The sequence below is a fragment of the Artibeus jamaicensis genome, unplaced genomic scaffold (assembly GCF_021234435.1).
Source record: "Artibeus jamaicensis isolate MK-2021 breed Jamaican fruit bat unplaced genomic scaffold, CSHL_Jam_final contig_332, whole genome shotgun sequence".
Taxonomy (NCBI): Eukaryota; Metazoa; Chordata; class Mammalia; order Chiroptera; family Phyllostomidae; genus Artibeus; species Artibeus jamaicensis.
This window is the reverse complement of record NW_026521788.1, coordinates 22,497,047-22,512,296: the sequence shown is the minus strand read 5'-3', so window position 1 is coordinate 22,512,296 and position 15,250 is coordinate 22,497,047. Positions and strand designations below refer to the sequence as shown.

General features: G+C 44.7%; 1 protein-coding gene across 3 annotated transcripts in view; it reads right to left on the bottom strand.

Moving 5' to 3' along the window:
• The window catches only part of SGPL1 (sphingosine-1-phosphate lyase 1), a 53,619-nt gene that overhangs the window by 25,295 nt on the left and 13,074 nt on the right, over positions 1-15,250 (bottom strand). For all 3 annotated transcript variants that reach the window (XM_053663858.1, XM_053663857.1, XM_037130682.2), the window contains 2 exons: positions 7,268-7,433; positions 967-1,034 (listed from right to left, as the gene is read on the bottom strand). In XM_053663858.1, coding sequence (XP_053519833.1) covers positions 967-1,034; positions 7,268-7,433 — 234 coding nt within the window. The remainder of the gene's footprint in view (positions 1-966; positions 1,035-7,267; positions 7,434-15,250) is intronic.

Here is a 15,250-nt window from a genome sequence, read left to right as displayed (position 1 = left end):
CCAATGTCTTTCTTGGTACGGCCAGAGAAGCAAACTGAAAGCCGGAAGAGGAAGGCTGAAGGGAAGCTGAGGTGAAGGGCAGGGTACAGAGGGAAATGAAGACATCAAGAACTCCTGTGCCTGCCTTAAAGCTGGCAGTGGGGCCTGCCCTGTTTATCTACATCTGCGATAAAGAGCCTGTCAGAAGGGGACAGAGGTGACTATCTTATCCTCAGGGTGGATGAGGGTAGAGAAAATACAGTGAAAGGAACAGAGAAAGGTACAAAGAGCAGGAGAATAGCTGTTATCTAAATCTCTAAACCCGGGATCCGAAAATCACAACCTGGCTGATGCCTATTTTTGTAAAGAAAGATTTCCTGGAAGGAAGCCAGGCTGTTCCTTTACTTATGATCCCATAGCTGCATTCCCTCCACTTGGGCAGACTGAGGAGTTGGTGAAAGACCTGGTATGGCCCGCAAAGCCGAAATGTTTCATTTCTAGCCCTTTACAGAACAAGCTGGCCAACTCTGATCTAAACCACATAAGCACCCAACCCCCGCTTACGCAAACACCTAAAATCAGCCCAGCCAGATATTGCTCCATAGCATCATGTCACTTCTGTCAAGTTTTCTAATTCCAAATTCTTGACAGACATCTCATTTCTCCTCGGGTCACGTGTGTGGGAGGAAAGGTTGAGTTGGGTTTCGCAATCCTGGGGCTGCTGACGCAGTGAGCCAGATGACTCTCTGCAGTGGGGGGGCTGTCCTGGGCACTTAGCAGCACCCTGGCCACTACTCACCGTGCCAACAGCACTTCCCTCCCCTCTGATGACCAATAATGTCTTCAAACACCGTCAACTGTTCCTCGGAGGTAGAGGGCAAAATCACACCTCCCACTCGAGAACACTAGGTTCAGTAACTAAAAAGAACGAGATATAATAACCATGGGGGTGGGGTAGAGCAGAAGGTCTATACAGATTCCACTTACCTTTCGACCAATAATAGGCATCTTCCTGATGAGCTTAAAGCATCTCTTTTTGAACCTCGACCATAAACCTGTAAGAAACAAATGGTTCTATGACCCCAGTTCACGTCTGTGGGCAGAACACGCTCGTCCTAAGGCGTGGGCTTTCCAACACGTCCTCTGCAGCCCCACTCACCTTCGGGTCGCAGAGGTGGGGTTTCTTTCCTTTAAAATAAAAAACCTTTTAAATTTCATTTTTTAAATAAGTAACATATTTACATGGTTCAAAAAGTAAAAAATAAATAAACATACAGACAGAGTTAAAAGTTTCTCACCTACCCCCAGACCTTCATCCTACCCGCAAGCAAACACTACAATTAGTTTCCAGAACACCCTCTCCGAATTCCCTAGGTACATACAGGCAAGAACAAAGGTCTTTGTGTCGTCTCTATTTTTACACCAAAGGTGGCATATTCTATCTGCACTATATTAGAATTTCATTTCCTACTTAGGAACATTCTCTTAAAGAGCAGTGCTTCGGCACTCATTTTTTATAGCCATAAACTTGAAGGAGTGTCCAACCTTCTGGCATCTCTGGGCCACGATAGAAGAGGAGGAGTTGTCTTGGGCCGCACAGTAAATACACTGTGACACGTAATCATAAAGAAAATCTGATCATATTTTAAGTAAATTTACGATTTTGTGTTGGGCCTCATTTATAGCCACCTTTGGCTGCATGCGGCCCATGGGCCACAGGCTGGACGCCCCTGCTAGAGGATTTCATTATACTGATGCACCGTAATTTATTTAACCTGCCCCTTCTTGATGGACACTTAGGCTGTTTCTAATAATTGCTATTACAAGTCATACTGAAATCACCTTGTAACCACACTGCATACATAAGAGAATACCCACAATAAACTCCCAGAAACAGAACTGCTGGGTCAAATGACATATCTGTGCCAGAGGTTTTCACCTTCTCAGGGTTTACAGGGGCCAACATTTCTCTTTACGACCACAAAACGAATGACCAACAAACATCGTTTTGCAGGATCTAGGCCCCCAGGCTCTCATTCGACACACACCCTTAACAACATTTCTGGACCTAAAAAGGCCTTCAATACCATGACACCAAGCAGACTACTTCTGTCAGGAAGTACACAGAACAAACTGGGAATTCTGACCCTGTTATTACAAGAATTATAAACACATGGCATTGAAACAAACCATTCTACTTTAATGCACTGACACTCAGCACATCTCAATGGACTCCAACAACAAGATTTGGAGGTGGGCGTGAAAGGCACTACCCACTATCCAAAGGCAACAATGGATCAAAGCACTAACTTGCTCAAGGCCACGGATCAAACCAGTGATGCAGTGGGATTTAAGTGAAGTCTTTGTTTTTCTTTTTTTTTTAATTGATTATGCCATTACAGTTGTTCTATTCCCCCCTTCATTCCCCTCCACCCTACCCCCCCATCCCCACCATTACCCTCCCTTTAGTTTATGACCATGTGTCTCAAGTTCTTTAGATTCTATATTTCCCATACTATTCTTGTCCCCCATCTATTTTCTACCTACCGCCTATGCTACTTATTTTCTGTACATTCTCCCCCCCCTCCTCCTCCCACTCCCCTGCTGCTAACCCTCCTTGAGATCTTCCTTTCTATGTTTCCACTCCTGATCTAGCTGTCCTTTTAGTTTGCTTTTGTTTTAGGTGTGGTCGTTAATAACTGTGAGTTTGCTGTCCTTTCACTGTTCATGTTTTTTTAACTTCTTTTTCTTAGATAAGTCCCTTTAGCATTTCATATAATAAGGGCTTGGTGATGATGAACTTGAATTTGATCTTATCTGAGAAGCACTTTATCTGTCCTTCCATTCTAAATGAAAATTTTGCTGGATAGAGCAATCTTGGTTGTAGGTCTTTGGATTTCTAGTCCTAGACTCCCAGGATTCTGCACTGCATCAAATGCACAAGGGAAATTTTCAGTTACCCCACATGTGTACAAGGAATCTAGACCTAGCTTTCGTGCAAGGCATGAACTGACCATGAACTTTTACTGCACTCCTAGGCTATCGGGGCACTCCAGTTTCTCTGGCCAAAAGGAGTGCGCTCTTAACAGTAACAACAGCACGTGTGTGTACCTTCTTTAGGTGTTCACACACAAAGTCCTGCGTCTTTACTTGTCGTCTCTACAGAGCCTAGCACTGTGGTCAACACACAGACTGAGAAAGAAGACAAAGGTGCTGCAACTACTTGTCTGTAGTTACTTTTTTTGTTTAAATTCTGAGTGTCTTTTCAGTTCCCTGTTCTACATACGGTGGTATGTAAGCGTACAATACTGTATGCACAATATTGCACACTCTTCGCATTTTAAGCATTTTCTACATTATTAAAAACTCTTCTTAAGCTATTTTAAATGTTATTATAACAGTCCAATGAGTATAACTTGGTATGATATTTAAGCTGCTTGTTATTTGACTATAGTTGACCCTTGAACAACATAGGTTCAAACTGGGTGGGGCCCCTTACACACAGATGTTTAAAAATATTCAGCCCTCTACATCCCCGGGTTTCGCATCCACAGATGCAACCAACTGTGAATCAAAAGCAGTATTTCCAGTCCGCAGCTGGCGGTGTGCAGATGCGGAGGACCGGCGGTGTGCGTTGCTCTGTGCTGTTTAATGTAAGACACTTGAGCACCCACTGAGTTTGCTACCCATGGGGGGTCATGGAACCATTTCCCCAAAGACAGCAAGGAACTGTAGTTAAGTTCTGGGGGAATCGAAAGTTGTACATGGATTCTCGACTGTGCAGGGGTCAGCCCCACTAACCCTGTGCTGTTCCTGGGTCAGCTGTATCCCTAACAACGTTAAAGCTGTTAAGACTCAGAACTGCTTCTTTACTTAATGAGTGAAATAATTGATTACCGAGGTGGAAAGAGGTCCCAAACCTGGCAAACTGAGTCAGGTGCCCCACGGTACATTAATGTGACAAGGCGGAGGAGAAAAGAATAAACCAATCTGGTGAGAGAGGTGGGATACAATGGTACAGGGTAAAAAGAACAGGATACAGAGTCAGAGATGGAGAAATTAAAAATGAAAAGACCATGTGGTCATGACCTAAAAAGATGATCTCAAAAGTCAAAGTCCCCAGAGGTCCGGAAAGAAAAGTAATTAGAGCATGTTAAGGTGATAGAACAGGAAATGACAGTGTAACAATGCGTGGCTCCTACGGTTCACAAGTTCCTTTCACACAAATTTCGCCACTCAGTCCTCACATTACCCTACAACTAGGTAGGGCAGGGGTTATAATAATGCCGGTTTCTGTGTGAGGAAGGGAACTTGAGGGTGTTGCCATGGCTAAAAACTGCAAGAACATTACCCCACCCTCCTCCCACATAACTGATTCTGTTGATGAACTGTGGACATCCTCAGTAAAATCAACACCAAGTTGTAAGGGTTTGAGTTGATGACCCCAGGGCTGAAATAAGGAAGAGTGAACACCTTAGAGAGGCGCTAACCCCTGCACACCCTCCCACCCCATTCCTCCAGCTGCTTCTAGTTCTTACCTACCCTGGCACCCATCCCGAGTTCTAAAACTACCCTTTCCCCCTCAGAGAAGAATTCAGTTTCAAGACTAGCAAAGTTCATCACTAGCCCAGACTTTGGACTCTCCTGGGGCGATATACCAGAAATAACTTGATTGTTCAGTGATACATAGAATAAACACTTCTACATGAGCAAGGTTCTGAAAAAAATGGCACTGCTATGAAAATGATCTGCAATGTCTGGAGGGAAGACATCTTTACATGTCTAAAATTCAAGTTGGAGTTACAAAGTAAGTGTGTTGTGTGTGTAATGTGTGAAACTATATGAAACCACCAATACTCAACCACGTTTAACCTACAAAAACTATAGTTTGTATGCACACATAATATAGACACATAGCCCTGACTGGTATAGCTCGGTGGATTGAGCGCCAGACTGCAAACCAAAGGGTTGCAGTTCGATTCCCAGTCAGGGCACATGCTGGGTTGCGGGCCAGGTCCCCAGTGAGGGGTGTGCAAGAGGCAACCACACACTGATGTTTCTGTCCCTTACTTTCTCCCTCCCTTTCCTTCTCTTTCAAAATAAATAAATAAAATCTAAAAAACAAACATATATATGGAGAGAGAGAAGCACATAAATAGTGCTTATATTTAGGTAGCAAGATTTTAATTTTGTTTTTATGGCTTATCTACATTTGATTTTCTACAATGAACACATACTACTTCTGTAATAATAAAAAACCCATTATTAAAAATAAAACAACAGAAATGGCTGAGTCCGACTCACAGAGACTTAGGTGGCACGTATCATTTACAGCCTGCCACTGTAATGCTCTCATGCAACGCTCCGAGGCCGGCGCTCTGTCCAGAACACCGAAGGAGGTAAGCACCAGGACCTAAACGGCTCTGCTTCTACCACCAACCAAGCACAATGCACAGGGCACCATGGGCTGCAGAGCTAGAAACAGAAGCAAACACCTAAAGCCAGTATCAGTCAAGAGCAAAGAAATACAGATCTCTAACGTTACTGTGGGTTCATAAGTGCAGCACCTTAAAAGGAAGAGTACGTAGAATAACGGCTGTTGGATCCAGGGAGACCAGGGACTGGGGAGTAACCGCTCAGCGGGGGCAGAGGTTTAGTTCGGGAAGATGGAAAAGCTCTCGAGAGGGACAGTGGCGATGACTGCATAACAATGTGAACGTACTTCATGTCATGAACTGTACACTTAAAAGTGGGAAAAATAGTAAATTTCATCTCATGCGTGTATATCTTATCACAATAAAAAAAAAAGAAATAGAGACGAGTCCATCCATTGCCGCTCCTAGAGTCCCTCTGGAACAGGTCAGTTCACCTGGAAGGACAGGACGGTGGGCTCCACCGACTCAAATGCTCCCCGGGAAAGGGACAGGCCTGAGCAGAAAGACAAGGGACTGTCCATTTGCAAACCACTGAGGGGAGGCGGCAGGAAGGCTAGTCAGCCTAATCTGTCAAGAGTTTATGAAAAAATCTGGCAAGGAGCCCTGGCCAGTAGCTTGGTTATTTAAACCGTTGTCCCCATATGCCAAGGTTGTGGGTTCACTCTCCAGTCAGGGCACACACAAGAATCCACCAATGAATGTACAGATGGGTGGAACAACAAATTCATGTCTCTCTCTCTCTCAAAAAAAAGGAAAATCTTGCAAGGACTGGGAGCTGAAACTGAGGCCTGGGTTTTAAAGCTAGAGCAAACTAATTTTACCACATAGGGTTACTAGAAAGGCTAGTGGCCATCTGCATGATAGATGAACAGAATTTAGTTTCTCATTTGACTTTCCTGGGGGAAGAGAAAGAAGAGCAGAAAAAACACAGAGAGCCCCTTCAAACAGATGTTATCAGGAAAAAAATAGTTGTGGAAATTTTAGACAAATGAGACATGACAAAGAAATCTCTTCAATGTTACTGGCTTCTTATCCCAAGGAAGTTAATCAGGATGCCTGACTAAGAGTGAAAAAGAAGTGTAGGCAGTGAGTGCTACAGAACCCCGACTGCCCCCCACTCACTTACCAAACACAGCCTGCAGAGGGAAAGGAATTCATAAGGAGACATGCAACCAGGCGTTTGGGGGTTTTTGAGGGGTGGGGCGGGGTGGGAGGCTGGGCAGGACCTTGGGAAGGATGATTTACAAACTGACTGCTGACAGACTTCTTGTCTTCTCTACTCAGAAGTGGCTTCCTCTTCCCCATGTCAGTCAGCTCCCCGAGGCACTCCCCAGGAAGCTCGAAGTGCACCGTCCCCTGACACCTGAAGTTCAACTGCAAGAAGACAGGAACCTCCTATTACTTGTGTAGCTACTCCCAGAGCCTGGCACGTGGCAGGCACGGAAAGGACCACCTGGTGAGCGCTGTTCCAACTCCACCTGCTGTTGAAAGGACGACCCACAGTGAAAGCTTCCTGCTGTGGAAGCCCCGGGTGGCACACTTACATTCCAGACAAGAAGCTGCAGCTGAAGGTTATGCCCACTCTGAGACACGTGTGGATCCTTATAATGACTCATTTCCTGCAAGCTTTTACGTAAGCCACCAAGTCCAAAAAACTCAACATAAACAGTACTCGTTACACAAGAGTCCTATTATAACTTCACCAGTCGGAAGACAATGCCCCACTTCCCATTTAAACAAATTTTAAAAATCAGAACCAAGACAAAAGGCAAAAAATTAGTCTAATCTGCCAACGAGCGCTCCAGAGCTGGCGAACCTCCACTACATTGTTATAGACAGGACAGTATACTTACTCTCTGGTTGGAAGACAAAGTCATACACCCAGACTACCAGCAGGGTACACAGGACGCTGCATGCAATTAGCTGCCAGGGCTCATATTTGGTGCAATGCCCGTTTACGTAGTTCTTAGCCTTTGTGGAATACGCTTCCAAAATCTCCAAGTAGGGCTCAAAGGCCTTCTAGAAACAAGAGAAAGAAACATTACATTCAGAGAGAGAAAGGAAGTCTGTTCTTAGTTTGTTCTTCATTCTCATTTTTCAAGGGCAAGGCCAGTTGTGACCAGGCCGTACCCCGACCATAATCTTATCACCCTTGAAGATCCTCAGAGCTTCTGCTCCAGGCACGCCAGTGGACACTGCCCCTACAAATCCTGAAGATTTTGACAAGGTTTCTGATCTTCTGACTACTCTGTAACATAAAAGGTTAAGCTGGATCATCATCTCAGCTGTAAGGCTTCAGTCCTGCTCCCTTAACTCAAAGTAACCCCCTCCATACGAACACCTTTCCTTCTCCTCAGGGGCATGTGAATCTCTCCCGCGCTCTAATCCAAGGTGGGCAGACTGTTTCTCTGACAGGCCACCTACTTCAGGCTGGCAGGCCTGATGGTGCCCGCTATCACTGCTTGCTCTGCTGCTGCAGCACAGATGCAGTCGTAGATGGTGGGGAAACTAAATGACGGGGCTGTGTTCCAACAAAAATCACGAAAATTTACTAAAATCTGAATTTCACATAACTTCACATACCACCCAATATTCTTTTTATAAAAACAATTTTTAATGCAAAATATCACTCTTAGCTCATGGGCTGAACAAAAGTGGGCAGCGGGTGTGATCTGGCCCACAAACGGGAGACTGCCAATCCCTGCTGTACGGCCCTATTTGACCGAAAAGGTGTGCCTCGCCATTCTGTGTGTCTCTCACAATGCCTGGCACAAACGAGAAAAACGCCCCCTCATCTCAAAGTTGATGAGCTTACCACTATCACCTTGCAGCCTACCCATCTGGTTCTTATCTCCCCGAATGCATGGTTAGTCCTCGCGGACAGTCCTCAGTCATATTTATAAGCCCCCACAGTGCCCTGCACGAAGTTAAGTTCATCTGATAGCTTATTATGCATTCACTTGCTCAACATTTATTAAGCATCTTCAGTGTTTAAGGCATTAAGCTGGGGGAGTATTACAGTAAGTCACAGGTGCCAGCCCTTACTGGGCTCAGACTGCAATGGGAAAGGTCTATGTGTGTACACGCGTGTACATATACACATGCATGCACACACAGGCATACACATTTAATTACGTGTATAAACAAGTAATTAAAACTCTTCAGCATAGCCCTGGCTGGTGTGGCTCAGTGGATTGAGTGCCGGCCTGCGAACCAAAAGGTTGCCATTTCGATTCCCAGTCAGGGCACACGCCTGGGTTGTGAGCCAGGTCCCCAGGTGGGGGTGTGCCAGAGGTAATCAATCATGTTTCTCTCACACATTCATGTTTCTCTTCCTCCCTTCCCCTCTAAGAAGTAAATAAATAGAATTTTTTTAAAACCTCTTCAGCATAAACACTACAGAAAGGATGTAAGTGAGGTGCTGAGAGATTGCTGAGGAAGGCCTATCCCATTCTGTCTAAGAGGTAAAGAGAAGACAGGATAAAACTAAGCTGGTTAAAAAGGTAGAAGAATGATCAAGAAAATGTCTCTAGACAGGTAAGTTAAAGGGGGAAAAGCCATATGAAGAAGAGAGAAAAGTGGCTGTAAATGCATAAAAAGAACCTGGGAACGACAAAAAGTGTGTGTGGCGGGAGGGTGGGCTAGATGAGGGTGGGGACCCCATCTGTCCTACCCGGTACTAAATCCCCAACATACAGGAGAATGCCTGGCACACAGTTTGTACTGAATAAAAACCAGGACGTTGCCCTTGCTGCTGTGGCTCAGTAGTCTGAGCGCCAGCCAGTGCACCGAAACGTCACCGGTTTGATTCCCAGTCAGGGCACAGGTCTGGGTTGCGGGCCAGGTCCCTAGTTGGGGGCCATGTGAGAGGCAACCACACATTGAGGTTTCTGTCCCTCTCTTTCTTCCTCCCTTCCCCTCTCTCTAAAAATAAATAAAATCTTAAAAACAAAACAAAACAGAAAAAAACAAACCCAACACAGTGGCTGACAGTAAATGAGTAAACACATTGATCTGAGCGCGGAGGCTAGGAGAAGTACACTAAACCCAGATTACAAAGGATCTTGAAAAAAAAAAAGGCATGGAAAATGGGAGCATAAATCGAAAGGCACTCTTTGTAAATTGATTTGCTGGTGTCTGTTAACATTTTAAATGTATATTCATTATGACCCAGAAAGTCCACTTTTTGGCATCTTGCACATGTGTATGGACACTTACTTCAATATTCTCTGCAATGAAAGAAAAAATATAAATAATAAAAATGTCCATTCACAGAAGAATGGTTAAATAAACTAATACATGCATTTTAACGTAGCATTAAAAAGAGATAAATCTGAGCCCTGGCTGGTGTAGCTCAGTGGATTGAGCACAGGCCTGTGAACCAGAGGTTCTCGGTTCAATTCCCAGTCAGGGCACATGCCTGGGTTGCAAGCCAGTTCCCTGCAGGACAGTTCCTAGCAGGGGACACACTAGAGGCAACCATACATTGATGTTTCTCTACCTCTCTCCTTCCCCTCTAAAGATAAATAAATAAATAAATAAATATTTTTAAAAAGAGAGATAAATCTGAATGAACTACACGGAAAACTTACAGAACATAATGTTGTGTAAAAAAAAGCAAATTGTAAAACGATGACAACAAAATAAAAGGTTAATCAAAGGATAATTTAAAAATAAAGAAAGAAAGGTAACTTGGTGGGTGATAATAGGAGGGGCACGCAGATTAGAAACAAGTTCAGTTAAGAGGGTGACTGAAACAGTCCAGGGGAAAACAAACTGGGTTTGACCTTAAACAACACTGGGGACAGAAAGCATCAGAAAAACATTCTTGGCGGTGGAACAACAGGGTTTGATAACTTATTAGGTATAAAAAGTATGGAGTGGGAAGAGTACAAGTAATTCCAAATTCTCAAGTTCAAGTTTGAGAGACTGAGTCAGGGTTGTCCCAATTGGCCATGGTAGACCAGAATAGGAAGAGAAGCAGAAGACAGAAGAGACTTAGGAAAAGCTGACAGGAATTATCTCCCGAGTTACGCTCCTGTTGGATACCCACGTGCGACGTTCTAATAGGCGCGTGAAGAGCTTAGGAGGAGAACAGGCACCCAACGCACGTCTGTTGAGAGCACTCATACCTCGGCAATTAGGCTGGGGCGTAAGGCAGTTAACATTAGCGAGTTCGGGATTCCCAGGAGGGCCCCCCGTGAAAACACAGCTCATCTATTCCGAGCTCTTGGTGGCCATTCCCCAGAGCCCACTGTTGCTATCATCAGCCTCAATCCTGCACAGCAGTGGCAGTGAAGACCTGCTGAAGGACCAGAGGAGGCCTCCGTCATCAAACACAGGTCACGACTTCCACCATTATAAAGAACCCTGTAGTGTCAGAAGTGCAGTCAAAGCCATGGCTACACTGTGTGTGTGAATGGGGCGACAGAAGAGCAGTCACTCTGACCGGCTTTTCCTCTGGTGATCCAGTTCCTAATCTACCCGGAAAACGTCAAGGTGACTGCAGGTACTATCAACTCTTCACAGCACTGAACAATAAAGCAATACAACTAGCATTATGGAGAAGGTGAGGAATTAGCAAATACAAACTAATTTTTTAAAGCTTTTTAAGATATGAAGGCATTCCTTGCTAACATCTATCAAGTTACATTCAGCAAGAATACATTTTCTTGGTAATTGCTGTAAGAAGATAATGGAAGTCCTTGAATTCAAAGTCTTTCACAGGAGATAGAGTTCTATATTCTCACTCTCCGAAGACAGAAGACGCTGTTCTTGGGTGGATTGTAGCAAGCTTTTTGAGTCGGCAACTACTTGGTCACAGAAATTACATTTCCTGGACTCATTCCAAGATTCTTCTTGGTTACCACAAACAGCCCGGGCTTGGTCCCCAGTGAAGAAGCTCTTCGCAGCACTAACAGGCCATTGCGTTATAGGGCTCTGTGGGGTAATGTACATTTATCTCCTTGGAAAAAAAGAATGAGGCAGCTCCCTGGGGCCTTGCAAACAGCACAAACCCCAGGATGGGTCCTGATGCAAGACTCCAGCCCTTTGGGAAGCAACATCTAAATGCTAAAGGGACCTTCGGAGATCAAGCCTACATTCTCACTTTATGGACAGAGGCCCCAGAGTGAAACGGCAAGCCTGTGCTTATGCAGACAGGCTGGTGCAGAGTGGAGACTAGAAGCCGAGCCTTCTGACTCATTACTCAGTACTCTTCCAATTCTTCATTTTTAGTGTTCACAGGCAAAAGATAGTTAAACACATTACTACCCAGTGCTGTCCCAAGAGCTTTCTTTTCACAATTTATGTTCTTGTGTAACTCCTGGCAAATTATTTCACCAACCTGTGCCTCCAATTCTTTATCTGGAAGAGACACAAAATAATCGTCACCAAATAATAAATTGCACCTGTATATGTATCTGTGAGTGTGTGTGGGTTAGCTCCAGTTCTTGCTTAACAGTTTGGTAAAAACTTCCCCAAATAAAGCATTCCTTCTTTCACACTTTGTTATAAAATTGGAAATGTGTTCCTCTGGACAAAAAACAACAAAAATCAAAACCACTATGCCCAATGAATGTATATAAAATGATGATAAAGAATACCATAAATCTTCTAAAAGTATATTATGAAAGAGAAAAAACACAACATAAGCCTTAGTAGTATGGAATTCAAAATATTAACCACTTTAAGAAGCTACCTTATTCTAATCATTTAGGTATTAGCTGACTCCTAAAAAGACATCAAAATCGTACCCAGTGACCCTAACCATTACTAGGCAGCTGCTAGAATTTGTGGGAGGTTAGGACCCTCCGACATTCCCAAACACAGTGAACTCCTTCGGCCCCAAAGTACTTCATGGGACAAGGCACTTCTGTGAATGTAACATGACAGTGACAGTCCCCAAGTTCCAGGAATCTGGGGCATGTACTTGTCAGATCGATGGGTTCAAACTTTCCCCACAGTCCCACAGACACGTATTTCATAACACAGAGCAACAAAACGAAAACAAGAGTTTCCCAAGTAACACCCTGTTACTTTTGATGCACTCACATTTGTTTCTTCCTTCTTTTTTTTAAATGTTTGATCTCACTAAATATATTCTGCATCTAAAGGGACCATGGCCCTCAGGTCTGAAACCAGCCAGCGCCCTAGTGTGGTTTTACTCCTGGCTTCCTGCAACTTAGAATGTGGCTGTGCAATGCAGTGAACGGAGTTAACACTGACATTACTTTCCACTCTACGCAATCTCGGTGCTTTTCATCCTTGTAATTTATTCTCTTAACCTTTTTGTGAGGCCAGGATTATGATGTGATAAAGTAAGTCAATGGAGATTCAGGAGTCTTCACTTACAAGTTACCTTCCTGTCGGTACTGACCGGCAGCTCTCCCTCACCATGTTACTTAATCTCTTTCGGTCCCTGAATCACTCCAAGAGAACACGATTCTATAAGCAAACTTCGCACACTGGCACTACCCACACCCCTCTGCCCACAAGAAAAACTTCTTTGAGAACTAGTGCTGTACTTAACCAACTGCCAACAACTAGGCAATGACTTTCCCTCTTAAATTCCATAGCCACCAGTTAATACCAGGAGAAGCATGCTAAAAGTGAGTATCACCAAAAGTGAAGCCACCTGGCAGGCATTTCCAGACCCACACTGGGCGGTGCTTCTTCCCCTGGAGCGAATGCACACCGTAACGGCCCTACTGAAAGAGCTGACTGTACGCGTGTCTCACTCAAGAACAACAGCACCGCCGCTCAGGCAGCCCCTGGAACTGCCCATCCACCACCTAAGAAGAGACGTGCCCCCCACGCTGCTGGCACCACACACATCACGGCGGCTACTTAGGGTTTCCACCATTCCATGGCTTTCAGAGTGCCCGCCCGCACATGCCGGAATGTTACAGAAATGAGAGTTCGCAGGCTTGCTCCGCTTCAAACGCTCTCTTCCCTTTCGAACTCACAAGTTAGGTGGCCATCAATTACAGAGGGAAGAGGACTAACTGACAAAGTGAAGGCTGCAGGGACCACGACAAACATGCACAGGGGAAGGTGAAGCACTTAGAAGCATTATTTATGTGTAAAGGAAACATGGTAATATTTACACAACTGAAACATTTTAAACATCTTTCATATTATTTTATTTGTCCTTTATAACCTCATGAGGCTCTTGGGTCAAGAATGAGGCATTTCTCTTTAGGAGTGGGGAAAAGGAGTCAAGAAAGGCTGAGTGACTTGCTTTACAGCAAAGTAAGCAGCAACCTGCAGAGTCAGGCCTGAAACCCAGGCCTTCACACTCCAAGTCGAATCCAAAGCTTCTGGAACCATCACTCAGGGCTCCAAAGCATTATAAGGTCCAAGCCTAACCGGAGGACCAGGCCCTAAAGGAAGAGTGCCAAAGAGCTGCAAAGCCAGGCAGAGGAGCCAACAAGACGTTCCAGTGCAATTTCTCCTCCTTGTTCCTCTTACATTAAAAATTAGGCTAAAGAAAAACATTCTTTGTGTTTTCATCAAAGAAAAACATTCCTGCTGTCTCTGGTCCACCCTGATGATTTCTGGCCAAACTGCTACAGATTTGAGATTCCTTGCCAAAGAAAAGGTAGTAGTTTCCCTCACTGAGCATTACACAGAACAGACTTCTAACGATGTATGGTCGGAACAGAAGTGCGTACACACTAGCTTCCTCTGGCCCCGGTTACAACCTGCACCTCTCCAACTTCCTACTTTGTCCAAATGCGGACTGCTGGCCACAGCACAGACCTGAGGTCCAAGTGTAAGTCTGTCACTCATTAGAGGAAAAATCCAAAACAGTAATACCTAACGATATCCCTGTTGAGTCGCTGTAAAATCAGGATTCTGGGAAAGCTACTTCCTTACAAAAAGTTGATCTTCCTCCCATCATCGCACAATGTCTTCTCTGCACGTCTCACGTGCCAACGAACCCTAAGCAGCGATTTGGGTTATTTCTCAAGAGTCAATCTGGGCCCAACTGCATTAGCCAACTGCGTTGAGTTTATTTGGGAAAGTACTCTACCCTGGAGTGGAAGAACCACCATATGATTATTTTAATATCTGAACTCTCTTATGGCACCAGGTGCTGGTAAGAATACAAACAAGAGGGAGGACATAAGTTCTGCATCTCCTGTACTACTGAGACTGGGGTCTTCAACACGGTAGGAACGCAACATCTATTCAACTCAAGTGACTGTCGTTAGATCCGAGGGCAATTCTGCCCCCCTAATCCCACATCCCTCCCAGTGGCCGTGGCCGAACCTGCAGAGGAGATGGGCTGGCCATTTGCAACCAGACTCTGCACGCACCGGCACCCTTCTGTTTAACAGGCAAGATACACCAGGTGACAGGCCATCGGAGTTGAAAGGGGGGTTAAAGACCATTCGTGCCCACTCCCCATCCTTTACAGATGAGGCCCAAAGGTCACACAGCTCAGAAACAGGACTCAAACCTCCCGGCTCAAAATGCATTGTTTTTTCCACCACATTTTCTACACCCCAGGTTTCTAGAGCCGAACCCTCAGTAACACAAATGTTCAGAAGATAGTTCTCACAGTCATGTCATCTACATTATTGCAGGAGACAAATTAAGGGTCACAGCTTCACTACTCTCCCAACTAAGACAGTATCGCCAAATGATCTGACAATGTCCTACAAACACCAAGTGCTTTGTCTCAGCTAGAGGCCTCCCCTATTAACTGCTTCCGAAAGAAAGACGGAAAGAAATTAGTTTGGAAAGCATTTCAGGAAACTTGTCTTCAAAAATCAGAAAATGCTGCCATTCAAAGGAACCTTAGAGACACCTCACCCAATCCTTTTCAT